Below are 19,952 nucleotides of genomic sequence, written 5' to 3'. Positions count from 1 at the left end.
GCTCTCTCCTCCGCCCCTCCCGCCTTCTCCCGCCCCCTCGTGCCTTCGTGGACTCCTGGTTAGGACCAGCGTGGCCAGCGAGCCCCGCCTCCTCCCGTCGGTCCTCCCGAGGCCCACAGGCCTGGAGATTCACCGAGTATCTAGGCCGGGGAGGAGGTGGCCCCGCCTCTCGGTCCCGGCGCCCCCCTCCCCTGTACACCTTTGCTGGCGCAGCTCGTGCCCCTCCGCTGCGCCGGTAGCTGGAGCCGCAGCGGCCGCCGCGTGAGGCGGTAGTCACGTGTTGTTTGCCCGCCGCCGCGCGCTTTGAGTGGAGTGGGCGGGGGCGGGGCCGAAGCGGGAGGGGGCTGGGGCGGGCGGTCGGGCTAGACGGCCTCTTCCCCCAACCCTCCCCCGCGCTCACCTTAAAACCATCGTGCATCACCATGGCGAGTTGCTCCTTCGCTCGCGACCAGGCGACAAGGAGGCTGAGAGCTGCAGCAGCGGCAACAGCGGCAGCGCTAGCTGCGGTGGCGACCACCCCGCTTCTTTCCTCGGGCACCCCGACCGCACTCATTGGGACCGGGTCGTCTTGTCCGGGAGCCATGTGGCTCTCCACGGCCACTGGCTCCCGGTCAGACTCCGAGTCAGATGAGGAGGACCTCCCCGTCGGGGACGAAGTCTGCAAACGCGGCTACCTGCGGAAGCAGAAGCATGGGCACAGGCGCTACTTCGTGCTCAAACTCGAGACCGCAGACGCCCCAGCTCGGCTGGAATACTACGAAAATGCCAGGAAGTTCCGGCACAGTGTCCGCGCCGCGGCGGCTGCAGCGGCAGCGGCCGCCTCCGGCGCCACGGTCCCCGCGCTCATCCCACCGCGGCGCGTGATCACCCTGTACCAGTGCTTCTCGGTGAGCCAGCGGGCCGACGCAAGGTACCGACACCTCATCGCCCTCTTTACCCAGGACGAGTACTTCGCGATGGTGGCCGAGAACGAGTCGGAGCAAGAGAGCTGGTACTTGCTGCTCAGCCGCCTCATCCTCGAGAGCAAGCGCCGCCGCTGCGGCACGCCCGGCGCGCAGCCGGATGGAGAGCCGGCCGCGCTGGCGGCTGCAGCGGCGGCGGAGCCACCCTTCTACAAAGATGTGTGGCAGGTAATAGTCAAACCCAGGGGGCTGGGGCACAGAAAAGAGCTGAGCGGCGTGTTCCGGCTCTGTCTTACCGACGAGGAGGTTGTCTTTGTGAGGTTGAACACCGAAGTGGCCAGCGTGGTCGTCCAGCTCCTGAGCATCCGTCGCTGCGGGCACTCAGAGCAGTATTTCTTCTTGGAAGTCGGTAGGTCCACCGTCATCGGTCCGGGGGAACTCTGGATGCAGGTCGATGACTGCGTGGTGGCCCAAAACATGCACGAGCTGTTTCTGGAGAAGATGAGAGCCCTGTGTGCAGACGAATACAGAGCCCGCTGCCGCAGCTACAGCATCAGCATCGGCGCCCACCTGTTAACCCTGCTGTCCGCTAGGAGGCACCTGGACACGCTCCCGCTGGAACCCAGCGGCTGGCTGAGAAGGTCCCGCTTTGAGCAGTTTTGCCACCTCAGGGCCATTGGTGACGGGGAAGACGAGATGCTCCTCAACAGGCGCTACATAACACCCAGCGAGCCCGTGCCCACCTCCAGGCGAGGAAGACTGCACCTGCCCAGAGCGCGCAGGTCCAGGAGAGCGATTTCAGTGCCAGCCAGCTTTTTTCGCCCAACACCCAGTCCGGTGCGTGTCCCGCATCCTGTAGAAGCCCCCAGCCACAGAGCTTGCCTGTCCTCTGAAGCATCTCGCCCTGGCAACTCTGGGGAAGAAGACAGTCCTCAGGGCAAAGAAGATCAGGAAGGAACCGAAGGTGACTACATGCCCATGAACAACTGGGGCTCAGGAAATGGCCAGGGTTCTGGAGGTGGCCAGGGCTCAAGTGGCCAAGGCTCCAGTAGCCAGAGTTCAGGAGGAAGCCAGTGCTCGGGTGGAGGGCAGGGATCCGGACATGGCCAGGGCTCAAGTGGTGGCCAGGGCTCAAGCGGTGGCCAGGGCTCAGGGGGCCAGGGGGCAGGAGGAAACCAGCGTTCAGGAGATGGCCAGGGCACTGCGGGTGGGCACGGTTCAGGCAGTGGCCAGGGAGCCAGTGGTGGACATGGCTCGGGCAGTGGGCAGGGATCTGGAGATGGTCATGGCTCAGGTGGTGGCAAGAACTCTGGAGGGGGCAAAGGCCCAGGAGGTGGGAAGACCCCCGAAGGCAGTGGTGAACGTGGAAAATCTCTGAAGAAAAGATCCTACTTTGGCAAATTAACTCAAACCAAGCAGCAGCAAATGCCACCACCTCCACCTCCTCCACCTCCACCCCCTCCACCTGGAGCAACTGGTGGTAAAGGGAAGTCTGGGGGAAGGTTCCGACTCTACTTTTGTGCCGACAGAGGAGCCACAAAAGAACGCAAAGAAGCCAAAGAAGTCAAAGAGGCAGAGACCCCAGAAGGTGCAGCTCGGGGGCCCCACAGAGCCAGAGCTTTTGATGAAGACGAAGATGACCCATATGTGCCAATGAGGCCAGGGGTGGCCGCCCCTCTGGCAAGCTCCAGCGATTATATGCCGATGGCTCCTCAAAACTTCTCTGCTTCAAAACGCCACTCTCGATCACCTTTTGAAGATTCAAGAGGGTACATGATGATGTTTCCCAGAGAGAGCCCACCACCTGCCCCAAGTCCTCCAAAAGAGCCTGATCCTGATAAGGATGACGAGGCAAAGGACAATGACAGTGACAGTGACTATATGTTTATGGCTCCCGGAGCTGGTGCAATTCCAAAAAACCCCCCAAACCCTCAGGGTGGTTCTTCCTCTAAAAGTTGGAGCTCTTACTTTTCTCTGCCAAATCCCTTTCAGGGCTCCCCATTGGGACAGAGTGACCACAGTGAGTATGTACCAATGTTACCTGGAAAATTCCTGGGGAAGGGCCTAGACAAAGAATCCTCATCTAACAGGGGCCCCAAAGACGCAGTTTCAAAGCCTTCAGTTGAGGGGTCATTCTCAAAGCCTGGAGATAACAGCCCCTCCAAGAACAAGGCTAAGAGACCTAACCACCTTTCTTTTATTACAAAAGGAAATAAAATCAAGCCCAAATCACAAAAACCCACACGTGAGCAGAGAGAAGCTGACAGCTCTGGTGACTACGTCAACATTGACTTCACTAAGAGAGATACTAATATGCCAGCCCCCTTTATTCAAGGACTGCCAGGTTCGTGGAGTATCATTGCTGGCCCCAGACCATCAGCCTTTTCTAATTATGTGAATGTTGAGTTCAGAGTGCCATTTCCGAACCCAGCACACAGCCTCTCGAATCTATTAAGAGCTTTTCCAGGTGCCAACCCCCTCTTTCTGGAAGGTGCTAGGTGGCCATTTGTGCCTCTTCCTCCCAGTGCTACAGGTGGTAATGCTAATGAGGAAGAGGGTGACTACATCGAAGTGATTTTCAATCCAGCAATGACACCAGCCGTGCCTTTTGCTGACAGTGCCATTCGCTATGATGCTGAAACAGGTCGAATCTATGTGGTCGACCCATTTTCTGAGTGCTGTATGGACATTTCTCTTTCCCCCAGCCGCTGCTCTGAACCACCACCTGTGGCTAGGCTGCTGCAGGAAGACGGGCTGGAGCGCAGACGCCCGCAGAGCCATTCGCAAAGTTTCTTTGCCTCCGCTAGAGCCGCTGTCTCGGCTTTCCCCACCGACAGCCTTGAGAGAGACCTCTCCGCCTCCTTAGCCTCCGTAGCTGCGCCAGCCTTAGCCGTGGGCCGGGCTTTGGCCGCCGCCTCCGCCCTCGCCGCGGCCCCGGGCATCGGTGCGGCCGCCAGAGGCTTGGAGGCCGCCGCTGGACTTGACTCCGCCTCCGTCCGCCGGTTCCAACCTGTTGCTAGCGCTGCTGCCGCCGAAGCGGTAAGGGGGGCCCCAGACGTTGCCCGTGGCTCGAACCCGAGGGCCCCAAACCCAGATGCAGACCTGGCCCGAGATGAGAACGGGGCTGCAGCGGCCGCCCCCCCACCGCCACCACCCCGCCGCCGGGTGCCGATTCCCCGGGAGCGAGAGGATTCCGACGACGACGACGACACATACGTGAGAATGGACTTTGCCAGACCGGATAACAAGAAGTTCGACTCTCCCCACAGAGGTTGGTAACTTTAGATTTCATTTCCCCACATTAATGGTTATTGCCTAATGAATCGATGTCTACGGTGTTAGGAAAAAGGGAGTTAATATTTCATTAACTGGTGCCTACTTAGCAGGAGAAGTAGAATGCAGTTTTCAGTATTCGTGCAGTGCCTTGTGATCTTTGGAAAAACTTTTAAGTTTTGATCCAATCATACATTTCTTTATTTGGAAAAGAATCGATTGTCATTTAAACATGGGTTCCATCCTTTTAGGAGTAATTAAAAGCTTAAGGATATATATAGCATGAGGATGCTTTCAAAATCCTTCCCTAACAATGATTTTTTGCAAACAGGATACCATAAATTGGATCCCATCAACTCATTTTCAAATCAACAAGTAAAAGCTACTTTTCTACAAATGCCCGTATTTAATTACAAGTTTAATAAGAGCACAGAATATTCAGCAGTGATAATCGACTGTGACATTTGGGGGAAGGAGACCGTTTCCTTTGAAAGTCACTTAAAATCAGTCATTGTTACTTTTTAAAAGCGGTCATTGTTACTAAGCTAGTTTGCTGTGATTTACCAACAAAGTTAAATCTCCATTGTTAGCATAAATGTCTGGAGGGAACAAAACAGAAGTAATCTGAAACAACTAATTAAAAGAAGACAGTATTTGGCTCTGGAATGTGTTTTTGTGTTGATTTGTTTTGTTTTTACACAGGATACATTGCCAACAACCTTGAGTGTTCCTTTCTTGTCACTCGTAGTGACAGGCAAGCCACCTTCGCTGTGCCTCATTTTCTTCATATAACTCCCCCAAAAGAGGGATTTGTGACAACTTGATAATGGGTATGAATATTGTTTGAAAGGTTTAAAAAGCACGGAAAACATCTAATTGGTATGTCTTCTGGGAAATCCAGTAAAGCAACATAATAAGGCTGGAGGAAGACCTGACCCCAGGGGCAGCCTACCCTGGAACCGTAGAAGTTTCTTAAAGGGTTACTTTTCCAAGGAAGAAATAAGGAAGAGTAGGAGCTGTCACATTTGAGAAGCAGACCTTGAGTAATCTCATGTGTACATTATGCAATGTTGTTATCAGCGTGTTTAGACACACGCTCAAGAAATGATTTCGGAAGATGATGTCTCCATAGCCTGTGCCTTTCCTCTTCAGTAGAATGTGCTTCTTTTCCAGTGAAGGGAAGAGATGCACCCCAGCAGTTTCCATTCCAGTAGCTAGTTTAGTGAAGATTTTTGCTTTGCTTGCTTTGTGGAATTCTTTTGTGATTGGATCTCTGCCCACTGTGCTTGATCAGGCAGAACAAGTTGGGGACTGATCACAACAGTCACCTAACAAGCTCCCTGTTTAGTGCAGGTGTAACCCCTCCCCTTTCTTCCCCTGCTTTGGAAAACTTGCTGTTCAAAAACTCACATTTGTGGCATGGACATATTAAACAGCAATCATTAAAACGACAAAAGGATGCTTTGGCTTGCCAAAGGATTCAGTTCAGATCTCCTTTAAATTGTGACCCCCGCCTCCCAACACACACACACACACACACACACACACACACACACACACGCCGCGCGCGCAGTACCTGCTACTACCAGACCCATGCATTTAAAATAGAGAATTCTATTTCCAAGAATTTAATCCATAACCAGCTTTTCAGGAACAGGTCTATTTTATTCATCTGGTCTATTTTATTACATCTGGAAATTGGTCTCAAGCTATGGCTTGAACCTCGCTGCTGAAGTTACTGTTTGTGGTGTTAATGTAGATGTGCCTAGCTGCCTGTTTCCCTGTGGTTCTTTGGCTGGACAACTTTTCATAGAGGTTTGTCTATACTTTTCAATACTCTTTGTTTAAGCAAAGGTTACAATTAGTGAAAACTTGTTCCTGAAATAAACCCTGACTTCCCAAGGATTATCTAGATCCAATTGTCATCATTTTAAGTTAAGTTATTGATTTATAAATAGCTTCAAATGACTTTATAGCTGTTTTGGAGATTTGCTATTCTCTAAATGTATTGTCCATTGAAGAAATTCCTGACTTTATTGAGTGACTACAGAGAGGAGGCTGCATCTTGCAGGGAGGAGGGTGCTTAGGTTAAAAAAAGAGAATGAATGTGGAAGCATTGGGGACTTTAAAGCAGTTTACAAATATAGTTTTATTTTCTGATTGGATTAACACTGAAGTGAAGTTTCAGCTGTTTAAACTGATGATTTAGTTTCTTGCAAAAGTAAATTGGTCCTGAGAGTGATTCGGCACATAAGTTGCTGGGATATATATATATATATATATATATATATATATATATATATATAGAAAGACATATAGAGAGAAAGTATTGCAGGAAACAACTTTTGTTACCATTTTAATGTAAATTGATATGGTAGAATGTTGTCTGTGAAGTGGTAAGAACAGTGTGGATAATTCTGATAGGTTTTTTTTTTTTTTTACTATAAAGCTATAGACTAATTTTCACCCATTTTTTCTCTCTCTCCACCGTCGTATCTACATTAAATATATGTGTGTATATGTATCATATATATGCATCATGTTAGAAGAGAAAAAATCTTCTTTCACAAAGGAACAAAGTCATAGTCTTTATTAGGAGTTATGTATCTCGAAGGGTAATTTTAATTTATGGCAAGTGCTTAGAGCAGTGCCTGGCACATAGGAAGTGTTGTACATGAATTATTATATAACTAATATCATTGTTGTCATTGCTGTTACACTGTTATTATTACCTTTAGAGGCACAAAGCTAAATTAAAATTGTCTGTCCTCAAATCCCAATTTTCAGTTAGTCTTTACTTTCATTTAAAATGGTTTACATGGTTGTTCAGGGCTGGGATCCTTACAGTTTGGGTCTGTTTATAACAAAATGAAGTGAGACTATAAAGCTGTGTGACACCTTTGTTCATGTAACACAAAATTAATATATAATCTCATTTACCCATAGTTACATTGCATATAAGTAGGTGTGTTAAAGCCATCCATTCAAGACAATTAGAAACACGCAGAAAAATAACCTGGGTTTGACTTTTTTTATAAATTAAATAATTTTTAAAGGGCAGAGAGTCTTCACATTTTAAACACATGGGCTATCAGCATTAGCATTTGGGAGGAGAATGTAGTTTCTTATTTGGTTTAGTCTGACTCTTGACTCATACATGCATTTTTGCCTCTTCTCCTGTATCTGAGGTAGAATTCATAGTTTGAAATGACTTAAGGTGAAAAACTCAGATTTTTCCATTCCAGAGATAGGAGCAATAAGGACAGCGCTAGAAGGGGCAATAGAATTGATCAGCCAAATTAGTAATGTTATGATAGCACTTGTTACTAGAAAGCAAAAAGAAAGAAAAAATCCATAGTAACTACCTTTTGAAATGTTATACACTGTTATTAGCATGAAGGAAGGGTAAGCTTCTTTTCAGTGTACTACTGCCAAATCCTCTTGCTCTAAATTATAGGTGCTGAAAGCAAATTCCTTTTGTTGTATTGGAGTTATTTATTATAAATTACTAGAATAAAAGCTTCAGGATAGCGGAGATTTTCAGTCACCATTGGAAGGTCACTTATTTTAGACAACATCTACCCCTATCCCCTGAAAAAAAAATTGGACAGTCGTTTGGAGTAGAGGTGTTTGACCTATAACAATTAAAGACCTCATTCAATTAAAGTTCACTAAAGTTGTTGGCAGTCATTACGCATTTACATTCATTCTAACAGTGATGCTCCCAGGGTAAAAATTTCGGCCACTAGCAAAACATCTTTAAACAAGGACTAGGACTTTAATTGAGCACAACAGAATATCACACGTGCCTAAAAACACAAACAAGATCTCTTGCTTCCCTTTCCTCTCCCAGATCACCAAACATGAACCAAGATACTTCAGAGTCATTGGCAGGCAGCTGTTTGGGGAACAAACTCGGGCTTCCTTAGAATGACACAAAAATCTTCACATTGGATTAGATAAGAGTGACCAGTATAAAGGAGAAATAAATACTGCATGTGAGTTAAAAAGGGCTGTTGTTAAATTGTCAACTTGCTGGCTGAGGGAATGTTTAACAGTTGCATATGGCCTTATAATTTGCAAAACTCATTCACATTCATTATTTTACTGGGGGACAGTAGGTACTGGAACTGAAGCTGCTGTTAAGAATTTTCCCATGGTCAAAGAGGTAAGTGACAGAGCTGAAAACCAAACCCATGCATCTGATTTCAAGTCCCTTTCATCATATGTCCAATCTGTTCTTTTCCTATTGATGAAAGATCATTATATAGATACACTAGACTGGTTATAAAATCAATAAGACATCGGAGAAACTGTATTTCTGGATTCATAATGTAACATACAACCTTGTGAACATGTTTTCCTTCCTTGGACCAATTTGAAAGATTAAATATCAAGAAAAATGAGAAAAAAAACATCATTATATAGGCAAGGATTGAAAAAAATACAAGTTTTCTTGAATTTGATAGTAGGAATTTTGGGGGAAGTAATTCATTTAGAGTGTTACAGCTGTGAACCATCTGCCAGAGCTTGGGTAATTTTCATTACGTTGAACCGTTTGTCATGGCTTTTAGAATAAAAGACTTTGACCTGTACTGCAATTGCATCTTTAAATCTGGTTTGGGGAGGCGTTTGCTAATCTTTGCCTCCTCCACACAAATGGTGTATCTAGTTGGATGCCACGGACACACTGAAAGGAATGGAAGCGAGATGAGAGTGCATTCAGTAAACTTCCATTAATGGTCATTTCCTTACCAGAGGTTAGACATCTTTGGTTTTCCCAATAATCCATCGGCATTTGCAAGTTAAAGCAAAAAGCCCTTTTAATTTCATTTTTCCGTATGTATCAAATCTGATATTCGAATCTCAACTGTCACAGTGGGCAAATAGGAAAAAGCGAGACAGGTGGAAGAAAAGGGGTGGTAGATATAGATGCTCTTCATTTGTTTAAAAAGCAAACTTGCTTTTGGCAGTCAGGCAAGTAGATTTTAGAAGTCTTGAAAATCAAATCCTCTCCTTGGGACATAAAAATCCTTGTTTAAAATTAAATTCATTTTCTTTAGCACCTTTTTAAAAAATGCTTTAAGACTATATAAAAATAGCCCAGACATTTTATTGGCAGTATTGGAAAATAGCTTTTGTAAAATGCTTAATTAAAGCCTGCAGTATGTTTTGTCTAAGAGGTGTGGCCAGGCTCTTAAATGGTTAGGATCATTCACTGGAAAATATCACTTAGTCCTGACTGAGGACTGAGAGATGAAAAAGGGTACCTTTTTATAACAATAAAATGAATACATGACAACATATTCCATTTTCACCACACCTGCCAGCTTGCTAATTTAAAAGCTGTTGATAAAATTGCCAAGATAATGTGCTTGGCTCTCTGAACTTAAGATGTGTCCTCTAGCCATTCTGCCTTGGTTACTGGTTGTGCAGCTATAGGTCTTACATATCCATCTTCTTTTGGGAAGGTATGCTGAACACTTGAGAAACAGGAATTTTTCAAGATTTTTTCAAATGTAGATGTATATTCTATTATAGATTTGCGTTCTTTTAGAAGGTACTTTGTAATTTCTGCTTGAGGGCTTAATTCCTTGTGGAATTAATGGAAAACATATACTTATATGTTTTTTAGTGAAATGAAAAAGTTACTATTTTTCCCCCTTGCTTCCTGACACCCCTTTCACATGGGTTAGGGGTGCATTGGTTGTGTTATGAGAGTCTTAGCTTCATGTGCCTTTTGCCAAATTTGTGTCCCTAAGTTTAGGAAACCATGTCCTTTCCTGGTATCTCTCTGGCTGAAAAGATGAGGAGCACTCTGGGAGTCCTTCGGGAGCTCCGGGAGGACTCATTCCCCCAGGTGTTGCTTGTTCCTGTTTCACAGTAGTTTGGGCTTAGCTTGCAGGAAGGGCCTTTCTCGAAGGGCTTCTTGCTCTGCAGGCCCAAGACTGCACTGCCTGCTGTCCTATCACTTGTTGCCACAGAGGTGGCTTTGCCAGTGTTTAAAGCTATTTTCATGGTTGGATTGGCCACAGTACATCTGATGCTAGCCAGACCTTCTTGGTTTACTGAATATCCGATTCCCCATAAACTGTAGTCATTTTAGCTAGTTTTCACAATTTATATAATTTGCCTTTCTACAGTTACTCATTTTCTACTTGTAGACTTGAACCTTAGAGTATCAATGAAGTCTATCTCTACATTCATCTCAGAAGTTATTCCCAGTGCGCCTGGGTGGCTCAGGCAGTTGAGCATCCAGCTTCGGCTCAGGTCATGATCTCGCAGTTCACGAGTTCAAGCCCCGTGTTGGGCTCTGTGCTGACAGCTCAGAGCCTGGACTCTGCTTTGGATTCTCTGTTTCCCTCTCTCTCTGCCCCTATCCTGCTAGCACTCTGTCTCTCTCTCTGTCTCTCAAAAATAAATAAACATTAAAAAAATGAAAAAAAAAAGAAAGTTATTCCCATGTGCACCAATGGTATCCTTGAATGTCTGACCAATAAATGTGACTTTTCACTCCTGCTTTTTCATAAGTTGTACCTACAGCTTCAAAGGCATACCAACACAGTCCTCACCCCCAGAGCCCACCCACACCCACCCCATGAAGGACACCCTATTGTGGCTGAAGCTCTTACCATAGTTTCTACTGCCACGCCATCCCCAGTTATTCCAGCCACTTGAGTTTAGAGGGGACACTCTTCCCATTGCCATGGTTAAAAGAGCTACATCCCTGGGGACACTCTTCCCATTGCCATGGTTAAAAGAGCTACATCCCTGGAGTCTTAAAGCCTCAAGTACATCTTCCGATAGAAATGAGGTTGTAATTTTAAGTGATGGTTGGGTAGAGTCAAAGCAGTTCCTCTATTAGGTGAAGAACTGCATAGGTTAATATAGGCTCATGTAGATGGACCTCCGAACCTACCTACCATTTATTTACAACATTGCTTCTCTGAGGATAATTTATTCGGAGTTTCAACTAGACAATGAGCCTTGGAATATGTCTCTTTTGTAAATCAGAGACTGCCTATATTAGAATTCTAGTAACTTGGATTCTTTTTTTTAAATTTTTTTTCAACATTTATTTATTTTTGGGACAGAGAGAGACAGAGCATGAACGGGGGAGGGGCAGAGAGAGAGGGAGACACAGAATCGGAAACAGGCTCTGGGCTCTGAGCCATCAGCCCAGAGCCTGACGCGGGGCTCGAACTCACGGACCGCGAGATCGTGATCTGGTTGAAGTCGGACGCTTAACTGACTGCGCCACCCAGGCGCCCCATAGTAACTTGGATTCTTTAAGTCTGCAGTAACTAGGCAGCAGAGCGAAGTGGCCCAAGTGTGTGTTGGGAAGTAAGGAGAAGCTGACCTGGGGTAAGAATCCTGTAGCTGATCCCCAAATATTTTGTATCCAGATAATCAAGGCTGGAATGAACATACATAAGTCATCTGGGGCCCGTTGGCGAAGGGCAGGTGTGCAACAATTGAGCTGACCTTTGAGGAGATGGAGGTTTACAAGTGTCATCAATTTCCCTTAGGGATTCTTTCAACACTTCTGTACCCAAACCATTGCCACCATGGGGAGAAGCGTTTGCTCTTCTGATCTAGGAAGGAGACAATAGAGGGGTACGATTGGTGTTGTAAAGACTAGCAGTAATTATAGCTAGTTTTCACCCTTGAGGGACAGCACTTAGATTTTTACCAGTTCCTAGAGAATCACCCTCCTGTTATGTTCACAGGGTACAGCGAGGTGTGATGATCTGTTCTTATTGAAAAAAAAAAAAGAGGGGCGCCTGGGTGGCTCAGTCGGTTAAGCGTCCGACTTCAGCCCGGGTCACGATCTCGCGGTCCGTGAGTTCGAGCCCCGCATCGGGCTCTGGGCTGATGACTCGGAGCCTGGAGCCTGCTTCCGATTCTGTCTCCCTCTCTCTCTGCCCCTCCCCCGTTCACACTCTGTCTCTCTCTGTCTCAAAAATAAACGTTAAAAATTTAAAAAAAAAAAAAAAAGAAAAAAAAAGCTATATATAAGCCAGAGGCACCACTAAACTAAATAATATAATTGTGTTACTGTGCATTCATCGTTGTGGTATATGCTTCTATTTCTCTTCGTTTCCTTGCATCTGTTTGGCTTCAACACTTGTCTTGGTTGCTCCAGTCTGATCACCAGTTGATTGCAGGGGTAGTGTACTGACTAATAAGTGGAATGAGGAATTTTCAGAAGAACTTGAAAAACTTTTTTTTTTTTTTGAGTTATAGGAAAATTGGAGTTGAAAGATAACTAAGGCATTGAGACTGGGACGAATGGAAAGAGAAAGAGAATAACTGGATATCTTGTTATAGCTTTGGCTTTCTCTGGGCAAGGGAACTATTGCTGCTTTGGACTTCAAACTGCAATAGAGGCATGTTTATGACTGGTATAAAGAGGTCTGGAACGCCCTGGAGGAACTGCTTTCTTGGCTCGCCCTACAAATTTCCAGGGATATTGAAGTCATGTGTGCTTTATTAGTATATTAAAGATTAATGTTCAGGTTTATAGCATTATACAAATTGAAATAGAAAAGTTTACTTCATTTGTTTTGAGAAGAAAACAATACTTGCCAGGTTTTTTTTTTTTTTGGGGGGGGGGGAGGAGTAGGAAAATGTTTTGATCCATCAGAGTCCAATGAGTTTTTTAGAGAAAAAAGAACTTGAAGAGTATACCTCCCACTTAAAGGGGTGGAACTAACTCATCACTCAAAAGATCTTTGATTAATTAGAAAGTAAGAATATCCAATAAGGCAATCATTTATAACCTGTCAGTATCGAGTGGCAATAACATGTCAAAAACTTGCCACATTTTAAAAAATCACCATTTACGCTTCTGGTGGTGGAATGACATCAAAATGAACAAGGGACAAAAAATAAATAAACAAGACACAGAACTAAGATGTGATTATCAGCCCTTTGATACTCATTGCACAGAGCAGAGTGCAGAGCAGAGCGTTGTTGTGGAGTTTAAATCCTGAATTGCTTTCCTTTGCCACCTAGCAAGCTTCTGAGTTACTTCCTTCTCCTGTCCTTTGGAATGTGCTCAGGGAATGTAAACTCATTTTAATATTGGCCTGAGTAAAACAAGATTATAAAGGTAAATATGTAGTTCGAATTCTCACAATGCATTTCAAAAGGAAATTGAATAATTTTTGGATTATCTTGTTTGGGATGGCAGTATTCATTTCTCCTAGCACTGAGTTGACAAATGTATTTTGTAATGTAAACTTGGAATCCCACCATTATATTCTAGGGTTTAGTAGGTTATCAAGCATTCACTTCATGCAGGTATAATTGTTACAGGGAAGCAATTGAAATATGAATCCAAGGGGCACCTGGATGGCTCATTTAAGCATCCGACTTCGGCTCAGGTCATGATCTCACAGCTTATGAATTCAAGTCCTGCATCAGGCTTGTGCTGACAGCTCAGAGCCTGGGGTCTGCTTTGGATTCTGTGTCTCCCTGTCTCTCTTCCCATCCCCTGCTCGCACTCTGTCTCTCTCTCAAAAATAAATAAACACTTAAAAAAAGAAATAAGAATCCAATTTTTAGTAGAGTCTCATTTAAACACAAGTGAAGAAGAAAGTAAAGCAACTCAAATAGTAACAAATGCTCCTAATTTCGGATGTAGTATAATGTTGAGGCAGTAGTCATATGAGGCTTAATTTGTATGTTTTTAGAAAAGATGTGGAATGTCATGTATTACTTAGGTTAGTAAGAAATCATTTTTAAAGTACATGCAGTATGCTATATATGAACATGTTTGGTTTTCATATTAAAACAAAGCAGCAATCCTTAGTTTCTTCTCTGTATTTAAGAGTCTCTTATGGTTTGCCTCCCTCTCGGTTTTTATCTTATTTTTCCTTCCCTTCCCATATGTTCATCTATTTTGTTTCTTAAATTTCACATATGAGTGAAATCACATGATAGTTGTCTTTTCTCTGACTTATTTCCTTAGCATAATATAGGAGGTGGGGGGGATAGGCTACATGGGGGAGGGGCATTAAGGAGGGTACTTGTCAGGATGAGCACTGGATATATATGTAAGTGATTAATCACTAAATTCTTCTGAAACCAATACTACACTATATGCTAATTAACTTGAATTTAAAAAAAAAGAACAAAGCAGCAACGTAAATTAGGTGAGATGCCTTTCTAACCTTACATTTCTGTTAAAAATATCTAGCTGATGGTTGGTGCAAAATTCAATGATGCTCATTTTGCAGCAGATAATTGAGCTGCTCTTATGCACTCGCAGGGATAACTCTCACAGACACCTTCCATCCTTGGTGTAAACCTAATAGATCCATAGAACTTAAAATTTCCTAAGCCCACCGCTGACAGGAAAACTTAATGTCTTTACTAACTGGGGGTGTTTTTTTTAAAAAAATAAACCTTTTAATGTGGAGGAACAGCCCTATATAATGAGTTAGGACTAATAGCCACAAATGGGTGGACGTGGGGGATGGAGACCTTTGATGCTTCATCCACCTGCAAGTTGGTTACATTTTTAAACCTCTTCGGAAAGAACAAGTAGTTATAATGTGTACTGACAGCTGGTTTAATACAAGATGTTATACTTTGAGGGGAGCCTGGGTGGCTCAGTCTATTGAACGTCTGACTTTGGCTCAGGTCATGATCTCGTGGTCTGTGAGTTCGAGCCCCACGTTGGGCTCTGTGCTGACAGCTCAGAGCCTGGAGCCTACTTCAGATTCTGTGTCTCCCTCCCTCTGCCCCTTCTCCACTCATGTTCTGTCTCTCTCTGTCTCTGAGAAATGAATAAATGTTAAAAAAATATTTTAAAAATTAAATTAAAAAAAAGATGTTATACTTTGAAACCTCCTTTGAGGGATGCTTACCATGGATTCCTTTAGATTGGTTATAATGAAACAGAATGTGTGGTACTTTGCTATGATCTGATCTTAAAGGAACACTAGCATGCCATAATCAATTTCCTAACCATTTATCCCCATCCATCCCCCTCCAGTCCAGTGTGTTCTTCAATGTACCAGACCTCATTCCTCTTGTCCCACTCCTGGTCACGCGCCCTCTCAAGAAGCAAAAGTCCAAGACAGTAATACCAGGGCTTCTTTTTATTAGACAGATGAGGATTGTAGCCAAATCTCCTTTACAGGTATCACTTTGCTCTTTTAGGAAAAATGTCAGTGACCAAGTCTGGAGACTGTCATGAAGGCTGTACTTAAATCCTTTTTTTTTTTTTTTTCAGTGGTTTTTTTTTTTTTAAGTTCATTTATTTATTTTGAGAGAGACAGAGAGAACGCAAGCAGGGGAGGGGTAGAGAGAGGGGAACAAAGCAGGCTCTGAGCTGACAGCACAGAGCCCAATGCCAGGCTACAACTCATGAACCGTGAGATCATGACCTGAGTCGAAGTCAGATGCTTAACCAACTGAGCCACCCAGGCGCCCCTGTGCTTAAATCCATTGACTTGTGCCACGTCATCTGTTGAGGGCATAATCAAGCATGTAGGAGAAGAAAAATTTTCTCTTTGCCCAATGCCTGGCTCACTTGACAGCCCCACTGGGAGGAGGTAGAACAGTGTGCGCAATACAAAGTTGCCTTCCACCAGAAATGTCAGAGGGACATCCTGGGGGCAAAAGGAAGAACTGCCCTTGCATTTTTGCCAGGCTTGCACTAGTGTTGGTCACAGGCGGTGATAGTTTGCCATGCCTATGCCAAAGCAGTCTCCTCAGCGTGGCTCACAAAAACTACTAGTTCGATTTTGGTTCACTTTAGAACAGGGTGGGGGTGAAAGCACTTCACGTTTTAATTTTGAAAGTAACTTTTTGTTTTGTCGTCTTGTTTTTCTAGAGTGATTACATTGCCACAAAAACACATTCTAGAAGAAAAGTGATGCTTATGGAGTTTCATCTTTGTCTACTCCAGATCTGTCTACTCCAGATCTCCCTAAAAGAAAGAGAATTCAGAGGCTTCTGAATAGAAAGCAGCTTGAATTTCTATAAAAGCCGACAAGTGGATACAGGCAGGTGAATGATCCTAATACAGGTCATTCGTACTGCTGCCTTATGGATCAAGTAATTTTGAATTAAGAAATTCACACTGTACTTTGTTTTTGTCTTCTGGTTTCCCTCCCCGCCCCTAATCTGTCTCTTTGAAAAGAAACAAATACTATAAAAGCAAGCCTCTCTTGTAACTCTTTCCTTTCCCTCTTTAAAAAAATGTTATTTACAGATGTGTAAATGTGGCCAACACCAATTTTACTGATGTATAATACTTAGATTTAGTTTTGAAGTTGAAAATCCTTCAAACAAGAGCAGAAAAAGAAAAAAAAGTTACGTTAATGAGAAGGTAGGTATGATCTGGAATCTTTTTCTTCTGAGTATTACATACATAAATCATTTCTTGATCAAGGAGTTACACGTTAACTGAACTAATAATCCTGATGAGACATTTCCAATATTTTAAAGGCAGGATCACAGGACAGATCATGTCAGTTTTGGCTCAGTAACAAAACTGCAACATTCTGTCCACATTCAACGTCAACTAAACTTCTATCTTGAATGAACATTTCCAACATTTTTAAAGGCAGAACTGAGAAACAGATTATTTGTTCATACAGCACTGTGATGTTCTGCTCACAAATCAATTGAGCGTTTCCAAAATTGCTTTTAAAAAATTTTGAAACCTACATCTTTCCCCTCGAAGAAGCAAAGTTACCCAGAGCCTCCTCACAAAGCCCCTCTCTGCCTCTCTAGGCCTCTTGGCCCCCTTCACCAACCCCCTTCCCACTGTTCCTCTCTTTCTGGCTCTCTCCTGGACACACACTCTCCCTCCTATGCCCAGGGCTCCTATAAAGATATCAGTTTCCCATATTTAAGAAATTAGTGTGTATGTATCAATCAGTATTCGAACTAAAACTCAAGCCAAAAGGAACCTCTTACAAAGTCTCGTTTTCCTTTGGATGACGAACCTAGGTAAGATGTATCAAATTTTAAAATATCAGAGCAAGCTTCCTCCTCCTGTTTTTGCTTGCCTCTGATGGAAACTGAATTAAGATTTTAGGAACCTGGACCTTTGAGAACATGACACTAACAGGTGGTGATCACAGAGGATAGGTACAAAGGTCTTGAAGCTTGCTTAGAGCTTTGTTACATGGTGGCACACCAGCCGTGACTTGTGCCATCACTGGCAAACCTCATCATATCACAGATGGGTGTGAGTGTCTGTCTAACTGTGTGAGTGCTAGTGTGTGTGGGCACATGTATACGCACACCTTCGTGTACCTGTGTACATGTGATTGTAGATGTACCTGTTGTGCGTAACTCTGTTTAAAAAAAATTGCTTCGCAGTTAATGTGCAGCTTTGAAGTAGTGTAATATTCACCTCAAGTTTTTTGCCGCTCGGTTTTGATGTCTTTGAGCGTGTACTTCTATTTTCAAGCAGGCTTCTAGTACATGTTGCTATACTAACTTTTCTGAAGAACCGAGTTGACTTGTGTGTTTTCCTTGCCTACCAACCAGAGGGATGGGGGGGCTCTGTTTTTCCCTTGTGAATGGTGCTGAGGTGAGGATGTGACCGCAGTCCCAACCCCTCCTTCAGTTCCTTCAGACTCTTCTCTTTTCCCCACGTGATCAAATAGTGCAGTGTGGCTTTTGTTCATCCTGGTAACAGTGCACTCTTCAGGCAGCCTTTCTTCACGCCTTCTGTCACCACTTTATTTTCAAGTAAGTTTCCAGTCACAATCGTTCAGAATCGGGGAAAGAAAAGATGCTTTGAGGGGGAAAAGGCTATATTGCTTTATTTGGATATTAGGTTCTGGGGCTGCCAGCAGACAGGGTACAGCACGGATGTTAACACTTTGCTGAATAAATGAACAGGAGACCTCATACACAACAGTACATCCAAATAGTAACAGGTACAAATAGTCACAGTACAGCATAACAAATATGCAATCTTCTTGACACTACTTCTTAGTTTACAGACACAACTAATTTATTCAGTATTGTGCTGGGAGGATCCTTGTAGAATATGCGTACCAACATATCACTTACCTTCCAGCTACCAGTTTATACTGCTGTTAAGAAAAACCAATGATGGAACGATTTGTGTGTGTGTCTGTGTGTGTGTCTGTGTGTGTGTGTCTTCTGTGTGTGTGTGTGTGTGTGTGTGTGTGTGTGGTGTGTGTGTGTGACCTCTGCATTTAATTTGGTATCAGACCTACTCATTTGGTCAATAACAACTAACACATTTGCTATTTCTGCTTCACAGATCTGCTTTCAGTTGCTCTGGCTTTGTCTTCCTCTGTAAATACTCTTATACTCTCCTTTCTTTGTAAACATCTCATTTGCCGTTTTGGGAGACAATCTTGCAACTTTGTATAGTGTTTATATATATATCTGACTTGCCTTTCCGTAGAGCTACTTGCAATAAATGTGTTCATGGAAGTTGGGTGTGCGGAGACTCATTTTTCTTAATAGTGTTTTCTCTACTCTGTTATAAATAGGTTTTTCTGCTCCATGGAAGCGCTGACTGCATTTTTTCAGAAAAAGCTGTTGGGATAATTTAGGGTTTGGAGAGAAGTTACTATGCTTAGAAACGTGAGGCTTTTCAGCGGTGTCAGCACACGAACTCTTGATTCTCCAAATGTGGAGAACACCTGAGTTTTCATGTCGGCTGTGATGTGTGAAATATATATTGAATTGACTACTCACTGAGGTTAAGGTAATCATTTACAGTCTTCATTTGTATCCTTCCTTTGCCACTTACTCTTGCCTTTTAATTGACTCCCTTTTCATTTACAGTTGACCCTTGAACAACACAGGGCTTAGGGGCACCGACCCCTTCACAGTCTAAAACTCACATGTGACTTTGACTTCCCAAAAGTTAAACGATTAATAGCCTACTGTTGACTGAAAGCCTTGCTGATAACATAAACAGTCCACTAGTATGTATTTTGTATGTTAAATGTATTGTATACTGTATTCTTGCAATAAAGAAAGCTAGAGAAAAGAAAATATTAAGAAAATAATAAAGAAGAGGGGCGCCTGGGTGGGTCAGTCAGTTAAGCATCCGACTTCGGCTCAGGTCATGATCTCACCGATTGTGAGTTCAAGCCCCACGTGGGGCCTGTGCTGACACCTCAGAGCCTTGAGCCTGCTTCGGATTCTGTCTCTGTCTCTCTCTGCCCCTCCGTCACTCATGCTCTGTGTCTCTCTCAAAAAATAAACATTAAAAAAATTTTTTTAAATCGTTAAGAAGAGAAAATACATTATGGTACTGTAGTGTATTTACAGTTAAAAAGAATCCATGTATAAGCAGACGTGCACAATTCAAACCTATGTTGTTCAAGGGTCAAATGTACTTATTTTTAACCCCTGGGAAGGCAACTATGAATATATTAAAAAAAAAACACCAGTGAACAGAAAACATTTTTGCATTGACGGCAGATAGAAGGATGGATGGGTTGAATATCAAGAATATATTAGTAAATCATATTGTCAGCCTTATCAGAAACCAAAGATTTAAAGGAACACTAGAAAAATAATTCCCTCCCTGATTGTTTTCTCTACCAAATCACCCTTGTCACACAGAAGGGCAGTGAAAGACTTTGGGACCAATGCTTGACCAAGGATCAATGGGCAGTGGGGACGGATCTGTGGAGTCAGATGGGGAACAGGGTAGGGAGTCAGTTCTCACATTATGTGCATAATCCACAAGCTATATTGTATATTTGCAGACAGTTGAGTTCATTGTGCAACTTGACCTTACTGATGTACCTG

The 19,952-nt window shown here is 43.8% G+C and overlaps 1 protein-coding gene across 1 annotated transcript; it reads left to right on the top strand.

Annotated features, from left to right (window-relative positions):
• The first annotated feature begins 370 nt into the window (after positions 1 to 370).
• On the top strand, positions 371 to 18,617 carry IRS4 (insulin receptor substrate 4). The gene is made up of 2 exons (XM_011279425.4): positions 371 to 4,173; positions 16,024 to 18,617. The coding sequence occupies exons 1-2, from the start codon at positions 423 to 425 to the stop codon at positions 16,026 to 16,028; spliced, it is 3,756 nt and encodes a 1,251-aa protein (XP_011277727.3). The 5' UTR covers positions 371 to 422; the 3' UTR covers positions 16,029 to 18,617.
• The last annotated feature ends 1,335 nt before the right edge of the window (positions 18,618 to 19,952 follow it).

The sequence above is a fragment of the Felis catus genome, chromosome X (assembly GCF_018350175.1).
Source record: "Felis catus isolate Fca126 chromosome X, F.catus_Fca126_mat1.0, whole genome shotgun sequence".
In the NCBI taxonomy this organism is placed as follows: Eukaryota; Metazoa; Chordata; class Mammalia; order Carnivora; family Felidae; genus Felis; species Felis catus.
Note: the sequence above shows the minus strand (reverse complement) of the source record. Positions and strands in the feature narration are given on the sequence as shown.